This window comes from Diabrotica virgifera, chromosome 5 (genome assembly GCF_917563875.1).
Source record: "Diabrotica virgifera virgifera chromosome 5, PGI_DIABVI_V3a".
NCBI classification, from domain to species: Eukaryota; Metazoa; Arthropoda; class Insecta; order Coleoptera; family Chrysomelidae; genus Diabrotica; species Diabrotica virgifera.
Window position 1 is genome coordinate 248,633,208 of NC_065447.1, and position 26,931 is coordinate 248,660,138.

Here is a 26,931-nt window from a genome sequence, read left to right on the forward strand (position 1 = left end):
AATTCTTGAAAAAAACAAAAACACCTTGTTTTTATAGTATATTTTCTTAAAAATTAACAAAACTTAATATAATATATACAATTTTTCACTCTGTATCACTTGAATCGCTGGAACTTGGAAAATCTGGCTGACCTGAAAATAAGAATATGATTATCAATAATTCCTTTATAGAAAAATTATATAAAATAGCTATATATACACACTTCTTTTATCTTGCTCCTGTTTCAGTTGTTCCTTCTTGATATATTCATTTTGTGCCTCCACAACAGACTTACTATCAGTACAAGTAGCGTAAATGTCCAACAGTTCTTTATTGAGCTCTTCAAAAGAGTGTCCCCATGAAAATTTGTTCATATAAAATCTGGCTTCTTCTTTAAAACCTGTTATGTACATTGTAGCTGCTATTGCTTCTACACAACTCAGCTGACAAGGTCTTCCATAATTTATCGGATTTGTAGCAACTAAAAATATGAAATTAAATAAACGCTTTGAAAATAAATGTCAGCAAGGTTAGCATATTAATTTTAAACAGCCGAATTCAGACCAAGACTATAATCTATGGCTAATTTATTACTGAATGCAAAAATTTATTGCTGTAGACGTTTCCGAGAAACAATGGGTAGACTAACTTTACTGTAAACCTAGCAGTGCCATATATATATCTCGGCAAGGAAAAGTTATACAGAGTCCACCTCAGTAGCATATTTTATTAATAATTAATTGCTGTTGATTGGTACATTGGCAATTCCCCATAAACTACCCTATCATCCCCTATTATTGCTGAAGTAAAGCCAAGAAATGTTAATGCTAACCTTATGGTAAAGCTAGAATAGACCTAGCTGTATCTCGACCATGAAAAGGGCTACAGGCCCCATCTTGGGGGCATATTTTATTGCTAATTAATTGCTTGTGAGTGGTACATTAACCAATACCCAAATTAGCAATAAATTATAGCCTTGGTTTGAGTTCGACCTTATAAAATGGATATGCTAAATTTACTAACAAAACAATTATAAAATACCCAAGAATGGAAGAAGTCTTCCGTGTACAGGTTTTAAGGCAGCTATTGGTGTTTCATCTATGCGAGCCCATGAACAATCAACTACAGCTATTCCTTTAGTTTCAACAATTTCTCTATCAGAAGGACTGACACATTTTTCTCCAGTTGGTGTTAAAACAATGCCATGAAAGCGCTGCTTCTGTTTAAGACACTTCACCAAATTCATTCTAGCTAATTTTCGGCCAGAGCATTTTTTTGGATCGCATTGGTTGAAGTCCCACATTGCAACTGGAAAGTCTGGCACGCATTCTTCTTCAGAATCATCTAATAAAATAAATATTTAATAATATGCCATAAGAGATCAAAGTAATCAAAGGGGTGAAACAAGGTGACTTTATCTCCCTGACACTGTTTAACCTGATATTGTAAGCAATAATATGGAAAACAAACTTCGCAAACAAAAACAATATTGCTGATCAATTTCAAGTAATAGCATATGGAGATGATCTAGTCATCACAGCAAAGTGGAAGATGAGACTTATAACAACAATGGAAAGATAAGGAAGCAAAGAGAATAGGGCTAGAGATAACTCAGCACAAAACAAAATACATTATGATAGGGAAGGGCAACACAACAACTCAGAAATATCTAATAACATAGAACCATGAATTTGACGCAGTATCCACCTCTAGCTACTTGTGAGTAATAATAGGGAAAACTGGAAAAGAGAGAACAGAAGAAAGAATTCAGAAAGGCAAAAAAATATCTGGACCTCGAAGGTACACTGTCATTTCGAGCAACTGTGTTTAGTGTGTGTTTGCAACAAAGTTTAGAGCACTTAGGATCTTAATAAAAATCCGATATATCCCATATTTGGTTGAAAGACAATATGACCATATTTTAATGGTAATATATAACCAATTTGTATGATCCAACTAAAAAAATAAGTGGATTAAAGGAACTTATAAAAAACAACACCATGTCGACATAGTGTGGTTTACCTCCGAGGTCCAAATATATTATGTAATGAATAGAAATCTGCTGAAAAGCAAGACTCTAAATAAGAGAACAAAGTTGAACCTATATAAGACCTGTTGTTACGTATGGGATGGAAACAACTAGATACTATTAACGAGGAAGAGGAGTTCTGAAATTTGAAAGAAAAATAATGAGAACAGTACCGGTCACAATGTAACAAAAGAGGGAGAAAGAAGAACGAAAACAAATGCCGAAATTGACGAAGAATTAAAAGGAGAAAATATAAAATTTCTTCACTTACAATGGATAGGACATATACAGAGATTCCCACACTCAGATATGTTGAGAAGGATAACTAATTGGACAACACTATGGCCCAGGTACAGAAGATATAAGAACAATGAATGTTAAGAATAGAAAGATTAGTGAAAGGACAGGACGAAATGGAAAAGAGTCACAACAATAGCAAAGACACACGGCAAGCTATAAATGACATAGAGGAGTAATCCACATCACCCAAGAATAGTATTTTGAACGGAGTTAGCTATAATCTCTAGGGATACTGCTTAATGAAGGAATGAATGTTATAAATTGTATAAATCACAACACCTTCACTAGTTGTTTCATTTTCTTCACTACAGGATGAATGATTTAAATCTACTTTACTTAATTTGTCGGAAACCTCAGTCTCAGTCATCTTATTTATTATTTATTTCAAAAGAAAATTTAAATGTATATGTCAACATAATATAACCTACAATTTATAATTAATGTGGCTGAAACCTCTGCTGCCATCTTTCACAATTCACAACGTCATGATGATTTTAACAGAAGATCGTTTCTAACCTTAGTAAACCGGTGATTGTCAAAGTATCAGGTTAACAAAAACATACAAGATGAGGTAAATTATTAAATAAAAATATTTTAAACAAGTTAATTATTACTAATTATTTTTAGGCTTAGTGTTGATGGATTAGTAGTATATTTCCCCTACGACTATATATACCCAGAACAGTATGCATATATGTCAGAATTAAAAAAAGCTTTAGATGCAAAGGTAAATAATGAGTTAATGTTTTAATAATATGTTCCTTACTATATTAAAACGAAAATGAGAGACATCTTATATTTCAATTCGTTCAGAGAAGACCACCATTCTCTTACGTACGTTTTACCCACTTTAGGGCTCATCAGAGAGGCTCTATCACTCTATGCTCTGCTCTGAACGAAAAGAGAATTAAGCTGTCTTCCAATGCGCAATTAAAACAAATAATTCGATACGGATGCTGTAGCGTCATCTACTTATAAGTCGACGTCTTTAGGTCTTCAGAACTAAAGCTTCGAGCTTCTTATTATATTAGTTTATTTTTCTAGGGACATTGTTTACTTGAAATGCCCTCCGGCACAGGGAAAACTGTTACTCTGCTATCCCTCATTGTTGCATACATGATAGAAAATCCACATTCTGTTCGCAAACTGATATACTGCTCTAGAACTGTACCAGAAATAGAAAAAGTTATGGAAGAATTGAAGAAACTGGTGGAGTATTATGAAAAGATTGATGGAGAACACCCTCAAATAACTGGTTTAGTGTTGTCATCAAGAAAGAATATGTGTATACACCCAGAGGTATTTTACGTTTTCTTTAACACCTTCTCTGCATTTAGATATTTATAAGCTTACTTTGAGTGCGTTACTAGTTATATACAGTCCGTCTAATTTACTTACCATTGCACGTCATTATCTACCTTAGATATCTAAATTGACATTGTTGCCCAATTACAAAAAATTCTTGAATTCATTTTAAATCAACTAACATCACACAATTTTTGCGGAAGTGGATTATACAGCAAAACAAATTAATATTCAATGTAAATAAATAAAAACTTTAGAAATAGAAAACAAGAATTAAGTTATAATCTTACATTAAAGTACATAATAAAAACAGTAAATATAATGAAACAAATACTTATAGTAAAGAATATAAACAAATATGAAGTGTCATCACCGCAACTGTCAAATAAATGTTACCAATTTGTGCCAAAATATCACCTTCGTTCGGTAATAGTTACAGTGTATTCCGAACAAATGTGCTTCAATAAAACGCTTTATAATCCATTTATACAAATTAAATGAAACATAAAATATGTCTAGTGGGTGTAATGCCAGTGTACTCGACAAAGTGATTCTAAAAAAGAACACACTACCGCCTAAATATTTCGTGTTGGTATTATGTGACTTCATGGGCTATGACATGAATGATGTGCAACGGTAAGTAAATTAGATGGAGTATAATCGTCGGCTTACTGCCAAAACCAACCAACTCCATTTTAAAAGTTTTGGGAAATCTACCTTTTAAACTTTAATTTGAAATTGAAAATCGACTGAATTTAAAAAAATTATTTAATAACTGAAAAATATTTTTGTCATACTTTTCAATTATTAAATCATTATTTAAATTCAGACGATTTTTCATTTCAAATTAAAGTTTAAAGGTGGGTTTCTCAAAACTTTTAAAAATGGAGTTGGTTGGTTTTGGCAGTAAGCCGACGATATGTCCTGTAGTGAACCTTTGCAACAGTGCGTTACAACACAGTCGATGCAGCCAACCATTAGTGTAATATCAGGTCTAGTTGTCTCGTAACACAGCAAAGTTGTTAATTGGTAAATAAACATTCAATGCTTTTTATTATTTTTACAGGTTAGTACACAAAGGGAGGGTAAAATTGTTGATGGAAAATGCCACTCGCTGACAGCTAGTTATGTAAGAGATAAACACAATGATGACGATACTGTACCTGTTTGCAGTTTCTACGAGGAATTTAATATAGATGGAAAAGAATCTGTAATACCTTATGGGGTTTATAATTTAGACGATCTAAAACAGTATGGAAGAAAAAGGAACTGGTGTCCATATTTTCTTGCCAGATTTGCTGTGAGTTTTCACAAGAGTACATTTCTCCAATAAATTAAGGCACCACCTTAAAAGTGGGTCATTTTTAATGTCTCGAATTTCCTAAAGCTGTTGTCCGATTTAAGTGATTTTTTTAATGTTATTGCCTTATTCTTTAACAATATCCGCTGTAATAATATTATTGCTAGACAGATAAATTGTCATTGTATACTGGGTGTGCAGGGTTGGCATATAATTTCCCCATCTTATAAAACCCAGCGGGTTTTTTCGGGTTTTTTCAATTGATAAAACCCACTATTATTGGGTTTTTTGGGGTTTTTTCAAAAATAGCAAATTTTCAGTTGAATGAACGTCATATTTATTTCTGAATAAAAACAAAAACTAGCATAAATACCATGAAGTAAGTAGTAGGTGAATACAAAACGAGAGAAACTGAAACTAAACTAATAAAACACTTATTTTAAACATGGTATATAGACAAATAAAATAATAAACAAGTTTCTTGTTAAACAAAGCATCAGCAAAGCGTATTAGTTATCAGGAAAATCAGAATCTGTATTTTTGTCACATTCCCAATTCCCATTTGTTATTCGTTAGACTCGGTCGAGGACGAGGACTCGGTTCTTAAATGATTATATATTTTTACCAAGTTTGTAGCTCTATCGGCACCTAATCTGTTGCGAAGCTTAGTCCATATTAATCCATATGAAGAAAAAATCCGCTCAATAGATGCAGATGAAGCTGGACATGAGAACAAAGATAACATATAAATACAAAATTCATATGGTATTTTATTTGTTTTTTTATTTTTTATTGATATCAGCTTCCACCATTTCTTTGTTGAGAATTTTTTGACAAGTTCTTCTTTGAAAAGTGTTGCGGGGAACATATCTGTATCCTTAATCTTGAATGATAACATCACTGCCAAAAACTCATCAGAAAGATTCGATGCAACCCATTGTTCGACTGTTTCCTCTTCTTCCCCTGTAAGTCGTCTTCCCATGTATTTGTGATCCATAGAATTTGCAAAAAGGTGAAATGGTTGAATGGCAAAGTCATATCTCTTTTTTATTTCTTGTCTGTATGACTGTAACAAATCATAGTCGAGGGCATCTTTCCATATTTCTACTGCATCAGAAATGTTTACAGAATCGCTTTGGAATCTGTCTAGAGCTTTCACAATAACGGCAAGTTGCTTTTGCAAATACAGAGCCTCTCTATATATGGCGACATTATCTAATATTTTGGAGATATTTTTATCAAATTCTTGCTCCTTCTCTGTCCTAATTTCAACATATATGTGATAGTTGCTTATAAATTGCTGACATTGTCAAGTTGCTTTATCGTGTAAGCATATTTTGTTATTTTATTATTTTTGCAATAAAATTCATAATTTTTGTAAAACTTTTGATAGAGCAGAAACTATATATCAAATCTAAATAAAAAACTGAAAATCCCCAAAAAAACCCGAAAAACCCAAAAAAACCCGTCGGGTTGGGCTTTAAAAAACACCCGGGTTTTTTCCAACCCTGTGGGTGTGCCAATCAAACTGTGATTTTTTCTCAAAGTTCGAGTGACTGTGAAATATTCTAGCATTTATAAAATACTGAAAACCAACTATAGCCTGTTTTCTTAACATTCTGTTCTTTTATTAATTCGCTTATATTGGATAATACAAAAGTTAGGTACTTTAACAACTAGCCTTGTTTTTCGTCAATACAGGGTGTTTTAAATAAGTATGGCAAACTTTAAGGGGTAATTTTGCATGAAAAAATAATGACAGTTTGCTTTATAAACATATGTCCATGAATGCTTCGTTTCCGAGATAGGGGTTGTTGAAATTTTTATTACAAACTGATGATTTATTTATTGCTCTTAAACCGGTTAAGATATGCAGATGAAATTTGGTGGGTTTTAAGTGGTAGTTATTGCTCATTTTTTGATATACAATTAGGAATTTAATATTCACCATTGGCACTCATATGGGTAATATGACCCTTTTATATATGTGGGCCAATGGCGAACATAAAATTCTATATTGTATGTCAAAAAATGCACAATAATTACCTCTTAAAACCCACCAAATTTCATTTGCATATATCAACCAGTTTTAGAGCAATAAATAAATCATCTGTTTGAAGAAAAAATTCAACACCCCCTATCTCAGAAACGAAGCATTTGCGGACATACGTTTATAAAGCAAACTGTCATTATTTTTTCATGCAGAATTACCCCTTAAAGTTTGCCATACTTATTTAAAACACCCTGTATTGATGAAAAACAAGGCTAGTTGTTAAAGTACCTAACTTTTTTATTATCCAACATAAGCGAATGAATAAAAAAACAGAATGCTAAGAAAATATGAGGCTATAGTTGGGTTTTCAGTATTTTATAAATGGTAGAATATTCCACAGGGTCACACGAACTTTCAGAAAAAATCACAGTTTGATTGGTACACCCGGTATACAATAATAAGCTTTGTCAATAAAATTGTACAATTTTTCATGACAATAAAGCATATTTCTAATTCTACTTCTACAATGACAATTTACCTGTCTAGCAAAAATATTATCACAGCGATATTGTTAAAGAATAAGGCTATAACATGTTAAAAAAAATCACTTAAATCAGACAAAAGGTTTAGGAAATTTGAGAAATTAAAAATGACAAATTTTTAAGGTGGTGCGTTAATTTCTTGGAGAAGTGTATTGGTTATATCTATGATTTTTTTAAAACATGAATTATGATACAACGTTTTTGTAGATTACATATGCCAATATAGTAGTCTACAGTTATCATTATTTGCTGGATCCGAAAATAGCAGATGTGGTCTCCAAAGAACTGACAAAGGAAGCAGTAGTGATATTTGATGAAGCACACAACATTGATAATGTGTGCATAGATTCTATGAGTGTCAAGATTCAGAAAAGGACCATAGAAAAAGCCACAGCTAATATACAGTTACTAGAAAAAACCATAGCTGAGTAAGTATTTAATGACATTTTTTTTCTGTATGATGTGGATATACAGAATCCAGATGTGGATTTTTTCTGTAAGATACATTTCAGACTTTGTGAATAATAATTCATCATTCATTTTTCCTTATTAGAATGAGAGATGAGGACTCCAGAAAACTTCAAGAAGAATACCAAAGGCTAGTGCAAGGTTTAAGAGATGCAAATGTTGCTCGAGAAACTGATGTTATATTGTCAAATCCAGTATTACCAGACGAGATTCTTCAGGAGGCTGTACCGGGAAATATAAGAAATGCAGAGCATTTTATTAGCTTTTTAAAAAGATTTGTGGAGTATATCAAGACTCGTTTAAGGGTTCAACATGTAGTACAAGAATCACCTGTGGGATTCCTCAAAGACTTACAATCAAAAGTAAGTCATATACATAACACACTATTAAATATTTACAGTTCCTGCCATATAAATATCGACAAAACATTATTTTAGGTCTGCATTGAGAGAAAACCTTTAAAATTCTGTGCTGAACGTTTGGCGTCTTTATTGAGAACCTTAGAAATAGCTGATTTGACAGACTTCAGTCCTATAATATTAATAACACATGTAGCTACGTTAGTATCCACTTATACCAAAGGATTTACTGTAATTGTTGAGCCATTTGATGACAAAACTCCCACAGTATCAAATCCAATCTTATATGTGAGGTATTGTTTCTTAGAGGTAGTATTATATATGCATAAATTTATTTTTCTTGTGTTTTAGTTGTTTGGATTCTTCTATAGCCATTAAGCCTGTATTTGACAGGTTCCAAACTGTAGTTATAACATCTGGAACATTATCTCCTTTAGATATGTATCCTAAAATTTTGAACTTTCATCCTGTTATTATGTCATCATTTACCATGACGTTAGCTAGGCCTTGTCTGCTTCCAATGGTAAGTAAGAGTAATCCATTGGGTCTCTTACAAAAAATTCAATATTTCTAAGATTTTTATGTATATTGGGAAATAAACAAATATTTTTTAGATTGTTTCTAAAGGAAATGATCAAGTAGCGATTTCATCTAAGTTTGAAACAAGAGATGACAATGCTGTCATAAGGAATTATGGACAGCTTCTTGTAGAGGTAAGGAAATAACTATTTTTGTTTAGAAAATGCTCAATATTGTGTTTTAAGGTCGCAGCAAATGTTCCTGATGGTATCGTCTGTTTCTTTACTTCTTATCTGTATTTGGAATCGGTGGTGGCAAGTTGGTACGATCAAGGTGTAATTGATAACCTGCAGAGGTACAAATTATTGTTTATTGAAACGCAAGACTCAGCTGAGACGAGCTTTGCTTTGATGTACTACATTAAGGTAGGTATTATTTGTAAAAAGGTAACTTATATAATATTATGTCGTCAATTAAAACATTATGTCAAGATTAATAGGATGTTAATATTCTCTGTGTATTTTAGGCCTGTGAATCTGGTAGAGGAGCCGTTCTCTTATCAGTAGCTAGGGGCAAAGTCTCAGAAGGAGTCGATTTTGACCATCATTTGGGCAGGGCAGTGCTAATGTTTGGAATCCCGTATGTATATACACAATCTCGAATACTAAAAGCAAGATTGGATTATTTAAGAGATCAATTTCAGGTATTTATGTAAACATTGTGACAGTTTAAGTATATAATTTGTTGTGAATAACACATTGGTCAATAAGTCCCGGACCTAAGCATGAGATGGCGACTCAAATGAATTTTCTCTTTGACATTTAGGTAGTCCTAACATTTAAAAGGATACTGTCAAAATTTCATGTAATTAGGATTATTATGTATTGAGTTACAGTATTTGAGGTGGCGCTACTTCTGTGATTTTTATGAACAATGGATTCAAAGTAATTTCGTGTGTTGATTTGTCTTTATTATTTGATGGGAAAAATATAGTCCAAATTGAACAATGACTCTAAAAGTGTTACCGAGACTCTTGTACAGAAAGGGAAAAATCCTTACTGTATAATATAATATGTATCGAAAAAATGTATATAATTTTAAGTAATTTAGGTTGTTACAAAAGATATTGTTTCTACATACACAAACAAAACGAAGGTTGATTGACGAAGTTTGTTTGTGTAACCTCGCAGAGACTCACGTATAGTTTACTTCCAAAGTCCGAGTTAGAAGAAGAGATAAACAGCCCACAGAGGGATTAAATTGAGCATTATAGTATTGTCATTATTCATAGTAAGATTAAGATCGTTACTATGCTAGTGAGCCGTCCTGCGAGAAGGGTGTCCTGAAGGACTACCCCGCGAAACAACATCTTAGTTAGTAACCTTATGTTGATGGATGTTGTAAATCATAAATAAAGTTATAAGTTAGAGTCAGTGTTTCAACTCGACATACCAACCCTACAACGTATCATGGCAATCTACCAACTGAACATGGCGACCCTAGCCTTTTAAACCTGGACAGCTGAGACGACAGGACAGCTGAGAAAAAAAAATGGAAAACAACAGCTGGAAATTTGAATGGAAAATTGGGGTAAAGTATCCATCCCCCCTTTAGTTAGGTGGTTTATGGAACTTGCCCTGGATGGGAGCCTGCCCTAAATGGAGCTGCCTCACGATGAAGAAAAGACTGGGTTTTTTTCCCTTACTGTACACTCTGCTCACTCGATTAAAACCGTTAAACGATGGTTTGCTCAATTCAAACGCGGTCGTACCGACAACAACGATGCTGAGCGCTCCGGAAAGCAAAATGATGCAGATATTTCCGAAAACCTCAAAAAATGCTGAAAATTATTACGAAAAACCGCAAAGTAAAGTTGCAACAGATAGCTGACACTCTAAAGTTAACAAGGTAGCATTTTAGCTGTTATACATGAACATTTGGGTATGAAAAAGCTGTTTTCCATACCAAAGCTGTACCAGAGCAAAAACAACAACGAATTGATGAATCTCGGCGTTCTTTGGATATGTTTAATCGAAAGAGGTCAGAGTTTTTGCATCGGTATGTCACAATGGATGAAACATGGATCCATCACGTCACTCCGGAATCAAATCGGTAGTCATCTGAGTGGACAGCACCTGGAGAAAGCCATCCAAAGCGACCAAAGACGCAACAGACGGCCGGAAAGGTTATGGCCTCTGTATTTTGAAACCAGCAAGGAATTATTTTCATTGACTATTTGATACATGGAGAAACAATCAGCATCAACTACTATGTAGGCTTATAGGAGCATTTGAATACCGAAATCACAAAGAAAAGACTTCATTTGCTGAAGAAAAAATTGAAAAAAATTAAAAATGTCTCATAATAATTGCAATCCTTTTAATCATACATTTTTCATACTATACGATTGACTATACATATCTTAATTCCATTTTATTATTTTAACAATTTTCATTCACATTTAAATAAAACAACAACCACAAGCGCCAAATGAATGGAAAACAGTAACCTATCAGAAAAGAATACGCAGTCCCGATGATATCCAAAAGCACTCAAAACAAACCAAATTGGATGACTACTGGTTAGGAACAAACAAACAAACAAATATATTTGAAAATTTACCAAAAGAACAAGAAGAAGAGGAACACGAAGCTAAAAACGACCAAAAAGAACCAAAACCTCCACCAATTTATATAGACGGTGTAGCTGACATAAATCCATTAATATCACTAGTTAAAGAGCAGTATCTCATCAAAACGGTTGGACAAGAGAAAGTCAGAGTACAACCTAAAGTAGGTGAAGCCTACACTAAAATTATAAAAGCCTTGGAAGAAAAACAAACCCAGTTCTACACGTATAAGCCGAAAACTGATAAAACCTACAGAGTCGTGTTAAAAAATCTGCATCATTCCACTGACATGGAAAAAATCAAAACAATTTTAATGGCATTAGGACACGAAACTGTAAATATACACAACGTTCTCCAAAGTCGTACAAAAAAACCTTTGCCACTATTTTTTGTGGACTTGAAACCCAAGGACAACAATAAAACCATTTATGAAATAAAAGAGCTCATGAACTGCAGTGTTATAATTGAACCACCTCGCAAGAAACGGATAATACCCCAGTGCACGAGATGCCAACAATACGGTCACACAAAAAACTTCTGTCAGCGAAATCATAAGTGTGTGAAGTGCGCGGGTCCACATAATACAGCAGAGTGCCTCCGGAATACAAGAGACAACACAGTGAAGTGCGCGAATTGCTTAGAAAACCATCCCGCTAACTACAGGGGTTGTGTAGTGCACAAACAGTTACAACAACAACTTTACCCGAAGCTACGAGAAAAGACCAATGGAGAGAACCAATCAAACATCAGACCTGGAATATCATATGCTCAAGCAACAGTGGGACAACAGCAGCAACAAATACAGCAAGTAAGTAATACTCAAACTCAGATACCATTACAAATGATACCTCCACAGCAAAACGATATAACCGAGTTAAAAGGAATGATGAAGGACCTAATCACACAGATGGGGACCATGATGAACCTTCTCACAGCCCTAGTTAACCAATTATCGAAATGAAACAGTTACTAAAAATAGCTCAATGGAATTCAAACGGACTGAGCCAACATGCAGAAGAAATAAAGACGTTTCTCAAAGAAAACAAAATAGACATCATGTTAATAGCAGAGACGCATTTTACTAAAAAGTCTTATATGAAAATCGCAAAATATAATATCTACCAAACAAATCACCCAGATGGAGCAGCCCATGGTGGAACTGCAATTATAATTCGCAGCAATATAAACCACAACGAAGAAACAAACTATGCTAAAGATCACCTGCAAGCAACAACAGTTGCTCTAAATACTGGAAGCGGTATTCTAAAAGTTTCTGCAGTCTATTGTCCTCCAAAACATAACAATAAAAAACAAGAATACTCTAAATTCTTCGAAACGCTTGGAAACAGATTCATAGCAGGAGGAGACTATAATGCCAAACACAAAGCCTGGGGCTCCAGACTAATAACTACGAAAGGTAGAGAATTACTTCAAACTATAAATCACAGTAACTTAAATCACTTCGCCACAGGAGAACCTACATACTGGCCCAGTGATCCACAGAAAACACCAGATGCCATAGATTTTTTCGTAACAAAAGGCATTAATACTAAACAACTCAAAATACAGTCCAGCTTTGATCTGTCATCTGATCATTCACCAATACTCTTAACCATGTTTGAGGGAATAGTAGGGCGACCAAAAAAACCTATAGTATGCAATCATAAAACAAATTGGGACACCTTTCAGGAACGGGTGGATGCATGTATAGATCTTAAAATTCCTCTTAAAACAACCGAGGACATAGAAGTAGCATTAAAAAAACTAACAACTTCCATTCAAACTGCGGGTTGGGTTGCAACCCCGATACAAAAAGACAGTGATAAAATCGACGAAAACCCAATCATAATAAAAGACCAAATTGCTGAAAAGAGAAGACTACGCAAGAAATGGCAGCAAACAAGGACAGCAGCAAATAAGAAAAACCTCAATAAAGCAAGTAAGGACCTAAAAAAACTTCTGTTAACGATGAAAAATGACTCGGTTCAGGCATATCTTGAAAACCTAACGCCAACGGAAGCAACAGACTACTCACTCTGGAGAGCAACAAGAAAATTTAACAGGCCACAACAACATATTCCCCCTATAAAAGATCAACAGGGGAAATGGGCCAGAAACGACAAAGAAAAGGCCAATGCATTTGCACTTCACCTATCAAATGTGTTTAAACCAAATGAAGTAGAGAGTACACAAGAAGACATGGACGACATACAAAACTACCTGGAGTCACCTCTCCAAATGGAACAGCCCATAAGCAACTTTAAATACAAGGAAATAAGAGATGTAATTGTACACCAAATTAAACCAAAAAAAGCACCGGGCTATGACCTAATAACCGGCATTATAGTGCAAAAACTCACTAGAAAAGGAATCACAGCATTACTACAAATTTTTAACGCAATGCTAAGGCTGAGCTACTTTCCAAATCAGTGGAAAGTAGCAGAAATAATAATGCTTCCCAAACCAGGTAAAAACCCTAATGAAATATGCTCGTACAGACCCATCAGTCTCTTGCCAATCTTATCAAAAATATTTGAGAAACTTCTACTCAAGCGAATGCAGCCAATATTAACGGAAAAAAAGCTCATACCAGATCATCAGTTCGGCTTTAGAGCAAAACATGGCACAATAGAACAAGTCCACAGAGTCGTTAAACAAATTAGCAATGACTTAGAAAAGAAAAGGTATTGTTCAGCCGCATTCATAGATATTAGCCAAGCTTTTGATAAGGTGTGGCATCCTGGACTATTGTATAAAATAAAAAAAGGTTTACCTCACAACTTCTATCCATTATTAAAATCATACCTAACTAACAGATTTTTCTTAGTAAAACAGCAGTCTGAATATACTAACATCTACCACATAGAATCTGGAGTACCACAGGGTAGTACCTTGGGCCCAATATTATATTTATTATACACGGCAGACATTCCCACTACAGAACAAACAACAGTATCAACATTTGCTGATGATACAGCAATACTAGCCTCCCATCACAATCCTGCAGGAGCTACAAGAAACCTACAAACAAACTTGAACAAAATAGGAGTATGGTTAAAAAAGTGGAAAATAAAAGCGAATGAATCCAAATCAATTCACGTTACTTTCACGATGAAAAGAGATCAGTGTCCACCAGTGAAACTAAATAACAGCCAATTAGCACAAGCTGATAGTGTGAAATACTTAGGCATGCACCTAGACAAACGCCTCACATGGCGAACACATATATTCAACAAGCGAAAACAACTAGGACTTAGACTGCAGCAACTATACTGGATTATCGGCAGGAAATCAAAACTGACCATTCAAAACAAAATACTTGTATATAAATCAATTCTAAAACCAATCTGGACATATGGAATCCAGCTATGGGGCACAGCGTCAAATTCAAACTTAGAAATACTTCAAAGGTTCCAAAATAAGGTTTTAAGAATAATAGTCAATGCCCCTTGGTACGTGCCAAATACAGCAATAGAAAGAGACTTGGAAATCCCCACCATCAAAAGTGAAATAAAACGACATAGTGAAAAATATCGGGATAGAGCAAATACGCATGTGAACCCCCTCGCGAGTGATCTATTTAACACAGTAGGTGAGGTGCGCCGCTTAAAAAAATTTAAACCAACGGACCTGATAAGCAGGTTTAACTAAGTGTACTCAGAATAACAAACAAATAACGGTTTTAAATAAATAGGTTAATTATGTAAAGGAAATAATTCACTGGAAATAATTCACTGGAAATATTTCCTACATGTCCAATGTAAATATCCGACCATTTACTTATTGTCCTTCAATATTATACAGGGTGTCCCGAAAAGATTGGTCATAAATTATACCACACATTCTGGGGTCAAAAATAGTTCGATTGAACCTAACCTACCTTAGTACAAATGTGCTCATAAAAAAAGTTACAGCCCTTTGAAATTACAAAATGAAAATCGATTTTTTTCAATATATCGAAAACTATTAGAGATTTTTTATTTAAAATAGACATGTATCATTCTTATGGCAGTAACATCTTAAAACAAAATTATAGTGAAGTTTGTCCACCCCCTAAAAATTTTATGGGGGTTTTGTTCCCTTAAACCCCCCCATACTTTTGTATACGTTCCAATTAATTCATTATTGTAGTACCATTAGTTAAACACAACGTTTTTAAAACTTTTTTGCCACTTAGTATTTTTTAAAAAAGCCAGTTTTTATCGAGATGCTGCTTCTTTTTTAATATAATTACATAAAAATTTTATGGGGGCTTTGTTCCTTTAAACCCCCCAAATGTTTGTGTACGTTCCAATTACACTATTATTGTGGTACCATTAGTTAAACACAGTATTTTTAAAACTTTTTTGCCTCTTTGTCTTTTTTTGACAAATCACTTTTTATCGAGATATGGCTTCTTTTTCAAAATATACCTAAAAATGTAAATTATAAATACATTTTCAGATTATTAACAGGTCTCTATAATCGTACTAAACCATATACAAATATGTGGTGGATTCGACAAATATTCAAAATAGGTCGATAAACACTGGCTTATCAAAAAAGTAGAAAGAAACAAAAAAGTTTTAAAAACATTTTGTTTAACTAATGGTGTCACAAAAATAATTTAATTGGAACGTACACAAAAGTTTGGGGGGGTTTAAAGGAACAAAACCCTCTTAAAATTTTTATGGGGTGCACAAATTTCACTTTAATTTTTTTTTAAGATGTTGCTGTCATACGAATGCCACATGTCCATTTTCAATGAAAAATCTGAAGGGGTTTTCGATATATGAAAAAAAATCGATATTCATTTTGTAACTTCAAAGGGCTGTAACTTTTTTTGTGTGCACTATTATATATAGGTAAGTGAGGTTCAATCAACATATTTTTGACCCCAGAATCTGTGGTATAATTTATGACCATTCTTTTCGGGACACCCTGTATATGTGACAGATTGTAAATATACTGGGAGTTAATAAAAAAAAAAAAAAAAAAAATTTAAATAAAAATTTCCCTTTCTACATATACAACCACCAATACAATATTCACATAAAGTTTGCCAACATGGTAATTTCTCTGTATAATAGTATTCCAATTCAAAATTTAATTTTTTCTTCTCTCATCACCATCCGATTTATCTTTATGTTTATCATTATTACTAATCAGCTCACATTCTTCCTTTTTAATTAATTTGATCAGTTTAATTTTATAGTCAATTTGTAGTCAACAGTTAAATAAAAATAATTTTATATTTTAAACTTTGTAAAACACATTTGTCTTTTCTTTAAAAAAAATCAATAGATTTAAATGATGACATTTTCGGATATTAAACTCTTTAACATATCATTGTTTTGGATGACCTTTTGTTAAAACTTTTGAAAATCGACTGCCTTCTTCCTTTACTGTCAATGTCACTTCAAGTAGTTCCTTACAAACCTTTGACACTTGGTAGACATCGTTGGCTCAAGATGGTTAGTTAAGGTTCTCGTTTAGAGTTTCACCATGTTCCCAGAGGTTATCTATCAACATCGGCGTTTAGCCTTTTCAATATTACCGTTTGGTTCTGGAGCTATTTAGCAAGTATTTGAGTAAGTAATCATAACCACAATTCTTAACTTTATTTTAACCATCTTTTCAATTTTAATAGTGCGATTACTTATTCTATTTTAGATTCACCGATGATGGACTGATAGGTCTGAAAACGTTCTGAATGGACATATTTTATTCAATCCATTGGGATTTTTTAAGATTTTATTAAATATACCTATTACATAGAAGTGGTTTTACTTCATGGAGTTTATTAAACTATATGGTATATAGTTAGCCAACCCAAGGAACTACCTCTTTTTAGTAAAAAATTGTTGTTTCGCCATGACAGTGTACCGTGTCACAAGTCGATGAAAACGATGGTAAAAATGCATGAATTGAGCTTTGAATTAGGGATTCCAATGAACTGTCAGTGGTGGCCGGTGGATGGCTAAACTGACATGGCCATAGACATAGATAAGGGGGGTGGTCATCGCGTATCTAATGTTTACATTAAATATTGACAAATTTATAAAGAATATCCTGTTTGGTTTTGTTTTTTTGTTAATTGTGTAGCGAAATCTGTGAAATTGTGATAGCAAATTAAATATGAAGTGGTTTAATAATTGGATACGCCTATGGATGACAGTTTTGCCATCCAGCAGCCATATTATATCACGTGATTTGGAATGCCTAATTGCTTCCACACTCACCGTGTAGTCCAGATCTGGGCCCCAGTGATTATCATCTTTTTCCAATCTAAAAAAATGCTACGTGGCAAGAGATATCACTCGACACTAGAAGGCAAAGATAAATCGTTTTACAAAGGCGGTATCGAAAAATTAGAAAAGGGTTGGTGTCATTGTATCGCCGCTAAAGGAGTATATTTTGATGAATAAAAAATATTTTTTGGAAAAAAATGTTTTACTAGTTAGGCCCGGCACTTATTGACTCACCAGTTAGTATAACGCTTTTAAAGTTAATGCCGTTGTAATTTTTTAGATTAAAGAAAATGACTTCCTCACCTTTGATGCAATGAGACACGCAGCTCAATGTGTGGGAAGAGCTATACGAGGAAAAACTGACTATGGTATAATGATATTCGCAGATAAACGCTTCTCCAGATCCGACAAGAAATCCAAGCTTCCAAAATGGATCCAAGAGCATCTCAAAGACTCCTATTGTAACTTATCAACTGAAGAAGGCGTTCAAGTAAGATTTTTTTGCGTTTGTAGTGAGACTTTTGACTACTCTAAATATCTTTTCAGATCGCGAAGAGATGGTTGAGGCAAATGGCTCAGCCCTTTACAAGAGAAGATCAGTTGGGTGTCTCGTTGCTTACTTTGGAACAATTACGGGATCTTGAAGCAAAGAAACTTGCAGAACAGAATGCGCAAGAAGTTGCCATGCTCTAATAGTTAGGTCGAATATATTTTGTACATATAATTTTTTTACCAAAAAGAAAATAAATTGTTTAAAACAATTTATTGAGCTTTTTTTCTTTCAATGTCTCTTCTTGATTTACTTTCATTATTAAATTTTCAACAAGGAATTTGGGAGACCTAATATCGCTATGACCTTTTAAATACATTTGTCTCACAAACTGGAACATGAAGTAAAAACCACTTCTATGTAAAAGGTATATTTACTAAAAATTTTTAGAATCCCAATGGATTCAATAAAATGAGTTCATCAGAACGTTTTCAAACCTATCGGTCCATCATCAGTGAATTTGAATACTTGCAAAATAGCCCCAGAACCAAACAATGGTTGTGATTATAAATAAATCTACATTATGTTGAAATAAATTTAAAATGGCTAAACGCCGATGTTCAAGGATTAAACCTCATTTGTCTCACTTGCTACCATGTAAAATGCATATCTACATTCAATTTTTTCCTATACTGTATTTGTTTTGCTATGGAATAATAGGTAAATAGCAAAAAATAAATAATTAGGCAGATAAATAATTAGCAAAAAATAAATAATTTTTAAATATATTAGGTATAATTTTGTTTTGCCAAATATGGATTAAATTGTGAATTGTATTTTGCCTTAAAATTATTAACTTTAGTGCTATTATCTGCAGGTTCAACATCTTTCTTCTTTAATTTTGATAGTACTGCATTTGTCTTTTCTCTTTCTTCAGCTTCTCTCTTTAATCTTTTAATTCTCAAGATTTCAAGTTCTTTTTGTTTCTCAATTTTGTGTTCCGTATCATCTTCCGAAGATTCTGACGATGTTGAATACTTGCGTTTTTTATGCTTTTTGTGTTTTTTATGTTTATGTTTCTTCGTTTGTTTCGACACTGATATTTGTCTACAAATTGAATCTGATTCTTTCACGGTTCTACTAGTAGATGGAATATTATCATGTGTTGCTTTTTTGTCGCTTTCTAGATTGTACTTCTTAATCATATGCAAAGGATCTTCCCTAATTTTAGTTTTTAAGTTCACTTCATGCTTTACATCTGATCTATCAGGAGCAATGTTATACCAACTTTTCTTGCCTAAAGCTTCATTGGTATCTTGCCCTAAATATGTCAGATACCCTATCTGCTTTTCATACTTCTCTTTTTCTTCTTTCTTCTCTTTTTCATGTTCCTTATTTACATGTTTTATCTCAGCAGTGCCTTCTTCCAACTCTTCAAAAAAATTAATATGCTTGTTATCATTTGTGTCTTCTTTTATGTCAATATCAGGTTTGAATCCAGTTGTAGATCGACTTCTGTTCAATAACAGTTCCCTTCTAGCCTCTCTTTCCTAAAAAATTGGATTTAAAAATAAATCATACACAAACTTTAGTTATTCTATTCATTCAATACTCACAGCTAGCTTTACTCTATCTTGTCGAGCCTTTTCTTCTTCCAAAGCTTTTGCTTCATCTCTTCTTACTCTAGCGATATTTTCTTTAGTACGGACATGCCACCTAAAAGTATATTTTGTTGTTAAAAGAATCTAGTCATTATAGCAAAGATGAAGATGACACTTATAAGAGCAATTGAAAAATTAGATAAGGAAGCAAAGAGAATAGGTCTAGAGATCAACAAGCACAAAACAAAATCCATGATGATAGGGAAGGACAACACAACAACTCAGAAATATCTAATAACACAGAACCGTACATGTGAAACTGCATCCACCTTTAGCTACTTGGAAGTAAGGGGAAAACTGGAAAATAGAGAACAGAGGGAAGAATTCTGAAACACAAAAAACCTATGAAATGAATAGAAATCTGTTGAGAAGCAAGACTAAGACAAGTAAAAGAACAAAGCTGAACCTATATAAGACCTGTTGATACATTTATGGGCCTTCTGAAATTTGATATGAAAACTATAGTGAGCCCTAATGTAACAAGAGAGGGACAAAAGAATGAAAACACATGCTGTAATTGAAAAAGAATTAAAGGGAGAAAATATAGTCAGTATTAGTATATAGTAAGGATAACTAACTGAACACCACTATGGATGGCCCAAGTGTAGAGGAAAGCCCAGAGAAGATGGCTGGATGTGGAAGATGTAAGAACAATGACTGGTAAGCTCACTGCTAGAACAGGAAGAAATGAAAAGGGTCAGGACAGCAGCAAAGACAAATAGAAAGCTATGAATGACCTACCTACTGGAATAATCCACATCATTCAAGAATAGGATTTTTACGCTATGGCGTTAGTATAATCCCTAGAGATTGTAATGCTTAATGAATGAATGAATGTTAAAATAATTCATATAGTACATACCTCTTTTTAGGTAATATATTCATCGTAAATTATTTTATGTAATTTTAATGTTTACAAATATGATAATAATAATATAACCTATTTCGTCTTCTACTTTTTTGGACTATGCTTATGCTTCAACATTTTACAAGATTAATCGTCTTTAATATTTTTTTCTGCCGTCACTCAGGCAAACATTTAATTAATATTTAACTTCAATGCTATGTAATTTCTTTTTTAAAATGGGGTAAAACGTAATTTCTTTTTAGAAACTTTTGATATGCACTGTGCACTGACTGGCTATTCAGCCAGGATGAGAAACGTCACAAGTCACAAGCACGTGGGCATGTTTGTATCAAACTTCATTGCTTTCAATGTCAATATTATTTCATCAGAAATATTGGACAAGAAAAAATTAAGATTTTAACAAATATTATGTAAATTGTTTTTATGATATGCCAGGACGTCCTTCACCATTAGATAACGAACAGTGTAGGCAGTGTACGAGTTTTTCAGATTATGTGAAATCTGCCAAAAAGAAAACCGAAAATGGAGCTGTCAGTGTAAGTTTTACACTTGATTATACAAATTTTTAGTGCGTTTTGGATACGCGTTTTAAAAACCACTTATACTTTCATTATCCAACAATATTCTGAATGTATGTCGATATTATTTTGTGTTAAATCTTGATTTTTTAGGATAATGTTGAGAAACCAAGGAGGGAGGACTGTCCTTTGGATAAAGATGAGTTAGGCAATAAAACATGGGGCCTTCTTCATACAATGGCCGCGAAGTATCCTGACAAACCAACTGTCCAAGATGAAACATCAATGAAGGAATTTTTCACTCACTTTTCAAGGTTTTATCCTTGTGATCACTGTGCTAAAGATTTAAGGAATGAGTAAGTTTGTTAAATATGACAGCATCATTCCTCAACCTCTTGCGTCCACTGTTGGATATAGGTATCCTCCATATTCTTCCATTGTTCTCTAGCTTGTGCCTTCTGTATCTAATTTCCCACTGTAGGCGAGCAGCAGCAACCCCTAAAATTACTTTATACTGACCACAAAAATCAACTTTCAGGTGAATGATCAATTTTGGTCATTTTTTATGTTTTCGAGATCGCTGAATCCGAATGTGAAGACTATTTTTATTTAAAATTGGTGGAACATGTTCAAAAATCAAATTTTATGCAAAAATTCAAAAATCAAGTTTGAGCATTTTTCAACTTTACCTCACTGTAAATATTTCCTTTTGAAAATTTTACTGTGTCATCTTAGATGTATTTAGATAACAATGAGATTTGTCCAAAATGTTTAAAAAAATTAGAAGAGGAGTTGTTAATTTTTAAACAATTTGTCGTCATATTTCGTTAGTTTCATGTTTACTTAAAAAAGTTGAGTGACAAGCTTTTTAGTTTGTAATTTTAACGAACACAGCAATAAAACATAATTCATGGAGAAGTTTTCTGGAAAATTTTAAGTCAAAATATGCAATAGTAAAAAAGTTATGTGACTTTATAGACAAGCGGCACACCCCGAAAAACGCTTATTTCTTGAGATACTGACCACAGTGTGGTGAATGGCTAATTTTTGTCATACTTTATATTTTTGATGGTGCTGAAAACGAAAATTAGGTCCATTTTGAATTTTACGTTGGGAAAAATTGTCAAAATCGCAATTTTACCCTAAAAATAAAAAAAAATGAAATAACGTTTTTTTGCTTTTAACTCGTTACAATTCTGTTCTATTTTAATATTTTTTTCTATACAGACCAGCCAACTACAGGAATACAGGTATACAGCTAGCTAATACAGGTATACACTATACAGGTATACAGCCAGCTACAGGAAATTTTTTCCTTATGGATTTTTTTCTGATTTTTATAGTATATCGATGCCTCAGAAGCCAATCGGTGTAAGTCAATAAGTGTTTAAAATGAGATACTAAGATAGGAACCGTTCAAATATTACGTAACACAGGTGGGGGGGGGGGGATCTTCAAAAATCACGTTACATAATACTTGAATGCTCTCATATATCTTGCAATAGTTGAAGAAATATAAGTAGTTATTAAAAACAAATAAACTGTCTTTATTTATTGGTACTGTCTTTATTGACAATGGTACCTGTTTCAAACTTTCTGTCTTATTGTAATAAAAGTTATGAATTGTTTAAAGTAAAAGGAGCAGATTCCTGAATTGCAAAGTTTAATCACAAAAGTTGAGTAACAAAATTTAAAATTTAGCTTTTTAATAAAGTTTATGTTAATATAGAGTACAAAGAACAAAATGTTTTATAGAAAAAAAAATGATGCAACTTTTAATTTTAAGAAAAACGTTATTTCATTTTTTTTTATTTTTAGGGTAAAATTGCGATTTTGACAATTTTTCCCAATGTAAAATTCAAAATGGACCTAATTTTCGTTTTCAACACCATCAAAAATATAAAGTATGACCAAAATTAGCCATTCACCACACTGTGGTCAGTATCTCAAGAAATAAGCGTTTTTTGGGGTGTGCCGCTTGTCTATAAAGTCACATAACTTTTTTACTATTGCATATTTTGACTTAAAATTTTCCAGAAAACTTCTCCATGAATTATGTTTTATTGCTGTGTTCGTTAAAATTACAAACTAAAAAGCTTGTCACTCAACTTTTTAAAAAAACATGAAACCAACTTAATCTGATGACAAAATGTTTAAAAATTAACAACTTCTCTGTTAATTTGTTTAAACATCTCGGACAAACCTCATTGTTATCTAAATTCTTCAGAGATGACACAGTAAAATTTTCAATTTTCAATGGATTTTTCGCATTTTTGCATAAAATTTGATTTTTGATTATGTTCCACCAATTCTAGATAAAAAAAGAATGTGTGTGTACTTTGTACGCACGTAAGAAGTTATACTTCTATTATATGATTTAAACGAAATTAATATACTTTTTATTTATATTTTATTTAAATATTAAACTAATTTATACTTACTTTCTCAAACTTTTTTATTAAAACAGTGCCAAAAATTAAAATAATAAAAGAATAAAACACACACAAACACATTAAAAATGCCACAAATGATTTCTGAACATTAATTGTCGGAAATTTTTTTAACTAAATATGTATTTTCTGAAAATAAAATTATATAATAAATATACTTACAATCATAAAATGTATAAAAAAAAATAAAAAAATAAAAGTTTTTATTGGGATTCGAACCAGCTATCAGCGTGGTTGGTATATTGGGGTTCATTCGCCTTAAACGCTTCGCCACGGAGGCAATGTGTCATTATGTGTGAAGATCGACTAACTAAACGGATTAAGCTTTTGACATTTTTGAATTAAATTATTTTGATTTTGAATTGAAATGATTTAGAATTGAAAAAATACAACAAAACATAGAGTAAGAAAACAATATATTAGGTGAACATTGATAGAAATTTTGATGGTAATCAAATTATGTAAATAAAAGTATTACATACTATGTATTTTGGTAGGTTCAAATAGGTAGGTACCTATGATACATTTACAATTATTACGTACCTGTTGCTTTTAAAAACTATTTAAATGTCACTACAATTATAAACTTTTTTGTTTCTGTCCTCACAACAGTAAAACTAATATATTATACATTTGTTTACCTTCATATTGAACAATTATTTATTATTGACAGATCATTTCAACACCCAATCAGAGCCCGTATAACGACTAATACCATACTGTCGGTGTGCGCATGGCGCATATCAATATAAATTCACCCTCAATCTCAATCGCGCCTAAAGAAGTATAACTTCAATAAACTTCATATTTGGATTCAGCGACCTCGAAAACATAAAGAATGACAAAAATTTGCCATTCACCTATCATGGTCGCTTTTTCAATTTCTAAGCCTAAAGTTAGGGGTGTGCTGCTCACCTACTGTTTTTCTCAAGTCATCCGTCCATCTTTTTGGTGGTCTACCTCAGTATCTTTTATCTTCTCTAGGTCTCTATTCTATGAGTCTTTTGGTCCACCTATTATCATTTAAACATGCTACATGTCCACCCCATCTCCATTTGCCTTGTGCAATTTTTTCTATGACATCTGTCACTTTAGTCTTCTCTCTCACTATCCTATTTGGTACTACATCTCTTCTTGTCATTCCCAGCATTGCTCTTTCCATTTTTCTTTGGGTTATTCCCAATTTATTTGCAGAATGTTTGAGATCAAAGTTATGGTTTCGGAACCATATGCTATTACTGGCAGTATGCATTGCTTGTAAACTTTTTTCTTCAAGCAAATTGTCCTTTTAGAATATGTCGCCTTGCCAAAAATGCTGCCCATCCCAAGTCTATAGGATGCTGGATCTCACAAGTTTGATTGTTTTTTCCTATTCTAAGTTCATGCCCTAAATCATCATTAAAAGTGGCTCTACAATTTCGTTGTGGATTTTTGCCTGCTCACAAAGAAGTCATCACTCCTGTTGATTCGTGGCAACTCCTTATCCTTAGAATCTTTAGGTCTTCTTCCACATCATCAATCCATCTTCTTCGTGGTCATCCTCTACTTCTTGTGCTCATGCCCTAAATAGATATTGGAAGAAACCTGATGTATTTCGTGCCCACTTACTCTCATAACATCACTTGAAACTAAATTGGTTTAGATTTGACCAATTATTAGATATATGATATATCGCCGCCGCCTACGAAAATGCCCTTAAGAGTAGAACTTTCAATGAACGCCGCGAAAAATATTATTTTCGATTATATGATTGTATAAATTATAATCCCTAATAAAGTGTTAGCAAAGAAATTTATTTTTTGAGGAGTATCAGCAAAAAACATCATTTCTGTTGGTGGGTCCACGAAAATTATAATTACTAAAAAGTTCTCAGAAATAATTGTTTTCGTCGGCAGAAACAGAAACAGAAAGGGAAATAATTGTTTTCGTCGGCATCTATTATGAACTAAATCTTTTCTTTATAAATATTTTGGAAGTTATAATCTTCACGGCCACGCATATAAAAAAATTGTATCGCCAACACTTATCAAAGAGTTTTTATTTTCACTGGAAATGTATTAGGAATCACATTAATCATAGATACCAGCGATATAGCGTAAATAATTTCGATTTTTAAACTTTTAGCCTAAAAGCAGATCCCCCACAGACGAAATCCCAGGAAGCACTAAGTCAATGGTTATGTAAATTACATAATAAAGTCAATATAAAAATAGGCAAAGAAGAATTTGACTGCTCCAAAGTAAATGAAAGGTGGAGGGACGGTTGGTTGGATGGATCTTGTGATTGAGAATAAATTCGTAGATAAATGTAGTAGAAGCATAAACTTATACATATTTTGTGATAATATACATTTAAATAAAAGTTAAACAATATTGTTTTATGTAAAAATATTTTGGTTATAAATGACTTTGATGTATTGTTATGGTCTGTTCGCTCAGTTTGGAAATATTTTGCAGATTCATTGTTGGAAACATATAATATAAAAATGCCTACTTGTCAGTATTAATAGCTCAAATAAACTTATTATTCCTGACTTATTTTAATGAAAAAGAAGAATAATCATGAATAATAGGAGTGTATGTTCATTAAAACTTTTGCTAATTTGTAAATACTAATCTATAAATGACTATATAATTTCAAAAATAAACTTTTGTTTTAATTGATGCAGTTTTATTTTGTTAATAAACTGCAATTAAGCTTCACAAAAAAATTTTTTGGCACTTTTCATTATTTTTCATCACTGTAGACAGGTAGAGGGTGTCTTTCAAAAGATGCATTTTAATTTGGGAGACACTTTACTTCTTCCTGTAACAAATTTTTTGGGGCGAAGCTTTTATAGTGACATTTTAATTTTTCTCAATGGAAGAGCCAATTTACTCAACAAGGGGAGTCCATTATACAAATAATGTAAACATTTGATTTAATTATAAAACAAAACTATATATTTCTATTAACCTTTTATTTATATCATATTAGTGCGAAATATTAATTTAATAATTTTTATTAGAATACTGGATTATAATGGAAAAGTGGTTGATTCACCAAAATAATCAATTTTGCTGTCTTTCGTACTGCTTTTTGGGTTAAAAGCTCAAAACCTTTTTTTTAAGCTGTATTGGCTGTATGCATTTTAAAAATTGCAGAATAATAAAGAGTAGCCGAAAAAGTTGAGGATATATCCATCAAACTGAAGATTCCATAAATTTTCTTCCACATTAATACTGGACACAAATTTTGAATCTTGATGATTTGACGATTTTCAAAACAATGATTTTCAATATGTGCTCGCT

At 32.7% G+C, this 26,931-nt stretch overlaps 4 protein-coding genes across 5 annotated transcripts; 2 read left to right on the top strand and 2 right to left on the bottom strand.

Moving 5' to 3' along the window:
• Positions 1-25: 25 nt before the first annotated feature.
• LOC126884794 (18S rRNA aminocarboxypropyltransferase) lies at positions 26-2,809 on the bottom strand. 2 transcript variants are annotated; one of them, XM_050651030.1, is made up of 4 exons: positions 2,738-2,809; positions 1,022-1,324; positions 204-461; positions 26-132 (listed from the first exon to the last, which is right to left on the bottom strand). In XM_050651030.1, the coding sequence occupies exons 1-4, from the start codon at positions 2,772-2,774 to the stop codon at positions 86-88; spliced, it is 645 nt and encodes a 214-aa protein (XP_050506987.1). In that variant the 5' UTR covers positions 2,775-2,809; the 3' UTR covers positions 26-85. The 2 variants fall into 2 exon arrangements, with proteins under 2 accessions (XP_050506987.1, XP_050506986.1); XM_050651029.1 differs by lacking the exon at positions 2,738-2,809 and adding an exon at positions 2,589-2,733.
• Positions 2,760-18,415, top strand: LOC126884785 (general transcription and DNA repair factor IIH helicase subunit XPD). The gene is made up of 13 exons (XM_050651011.1): positions 2,760-2,880; positions 2,937-3,036; positions 3,354-3,608; positions 4,681-4,914; positions 7,657-7,877; positions 8,003-8,279; positions 8,355-8,569; positions 8,628-8,799; positions 8,891-8,989; positions 9,041-9,220; positions 9,322-9,498; positions 17,935-18,144; positions 18,201-18,415. Exons 1-13 carry the CDS (start codon positions 2,876-2,878, stop codon positions 18,345-18,347), a joined length of 2,292 nt encoding a protein of 763 aa, XP_050506968.1. The 5' UTR covers positions 2,760-2,875; the 3' UTR covers positions 18,348-18,415.
• A 502-nt stretch (positions 18,416-18,917) lies between these two features.
• LOC126884792 (leukocyte receptor cluster member 1 homolog) lies at positions 18,918-20,946 on the bottom strand. The gene is made up of 3 exons (XM_050651026.1): positions 20,668-20,946; positions 19,761-19,860; positions 18,918-19,694 (listed from the first exon to the last, which is right to left on the bottom strand). The coding sequence occupies exons 1-3, from the start codon at positions 20,688-20,690 to the stop codon at positions 18,933-18,935; spliced, it is 885 nt and encodes a 294-aa protein (XP_050506983.1). The 5' UTR covers positions 20,691-20,946; the 3' UTR covers positions 18,918-18,932.
• A 50-nt stretch (positions 20,947-20,996) lies between these two features.
• Positions 20,997-26,013, top strand: LOC126884799 (FAD-linked sulfhydryl oxidase ALR). The gene is made up of 3 exons (XM_050651038.1): positions 20,997-21,209; positions 21,345-21,547; positions 25,766-26,013. The coding sequence occupies exons 1-3, from the start codon at positions 21,102-21,104 to the stop codon at positions 25,926-25,928; spliced, it is 474 nt and encodes a 157-aa protein (XP_050506995.1). The 5' UTR covers positions 20,997-21,101; the 3' UTR covers positions 25,929-26,013.
• Positions 26,014-26,931: the final 918 nt, after the last annotated feature.

Coding starts and splice junctions, on each gene's coding strand:
- LOC126884799 (XM_050651038.1), top strand. CDS start 21,102: ATGCCAGGACGTCCTTCACCATTAGATAACGAACAGTGTAGGCAGTGT. Junction 21,210..21,344: donor CCGAAAATGGAGCTGTCAGT/GTAAGTTTTACA, acceptor TTGATTTTTTAG/GATAATGTTGAGAAACCAAG. Junction 21,548..25,765: donor GCTAAAGATTTAAGGAATGA/GTAAGTTTGTTA, acceptor TTAAACTTTTAG/CCTAAAAGCAGATCCCCCAC.
- LOC126884785 (XM_050651011.1), top strand. Junction 3,609..4,680: donor ATATGTGTATACACCCAGAG/GTATTTTACGTT, acceptor TTATTTTTACAG/GTTAGTACACAAAGGGAGGG. Junction 7,878..8,002: donor CTAGAAAAAACCATAGCTGA/GTAAGTATTTAA, acceptor TTTCCTTATTAG/AATGAGAGATGAGGACTCCA.
- LOC126884792 (XM_050651026.1), bottom strand. CDS start 20,690: ATGAATATATTACCTAAAAAGAG. Junction 19,861..20,667: donor AATATATTACCTAAAAAGAG/GTATGTACTATA, acceptor ATATACTTTTAG/GTGGCATGTCCGTACTAAAG. Junction 19,695..19,760: donor AAGATAGAGTAAAGCTAGCT/GTGAGTATTGAA, acceptor CCAATTTTTTAG/GAAAGAGAGGCTAGAAGGGA.
- LOC126884794 (XM_050651029.1), bottom strand. CDS start 2,676: ATGACTGAGACTGAGGTTTCCGACAAATTAAGTAAAGTAGATTTAAAT. Junction 1,325..2,588: donor AAATGAAACAACTAGTGAAG/GTGTTGTGATTT, acceptor TTATTTTATTAG/ATGATTCTGAAGAAGAATGC. Junction 133..203: donor ACAGGAGCAAGATAAAAGAA/GTGTGTATATAT, acceptor TCTTATTTTCAG/GTCAGCCAGATTTTCCAAGT.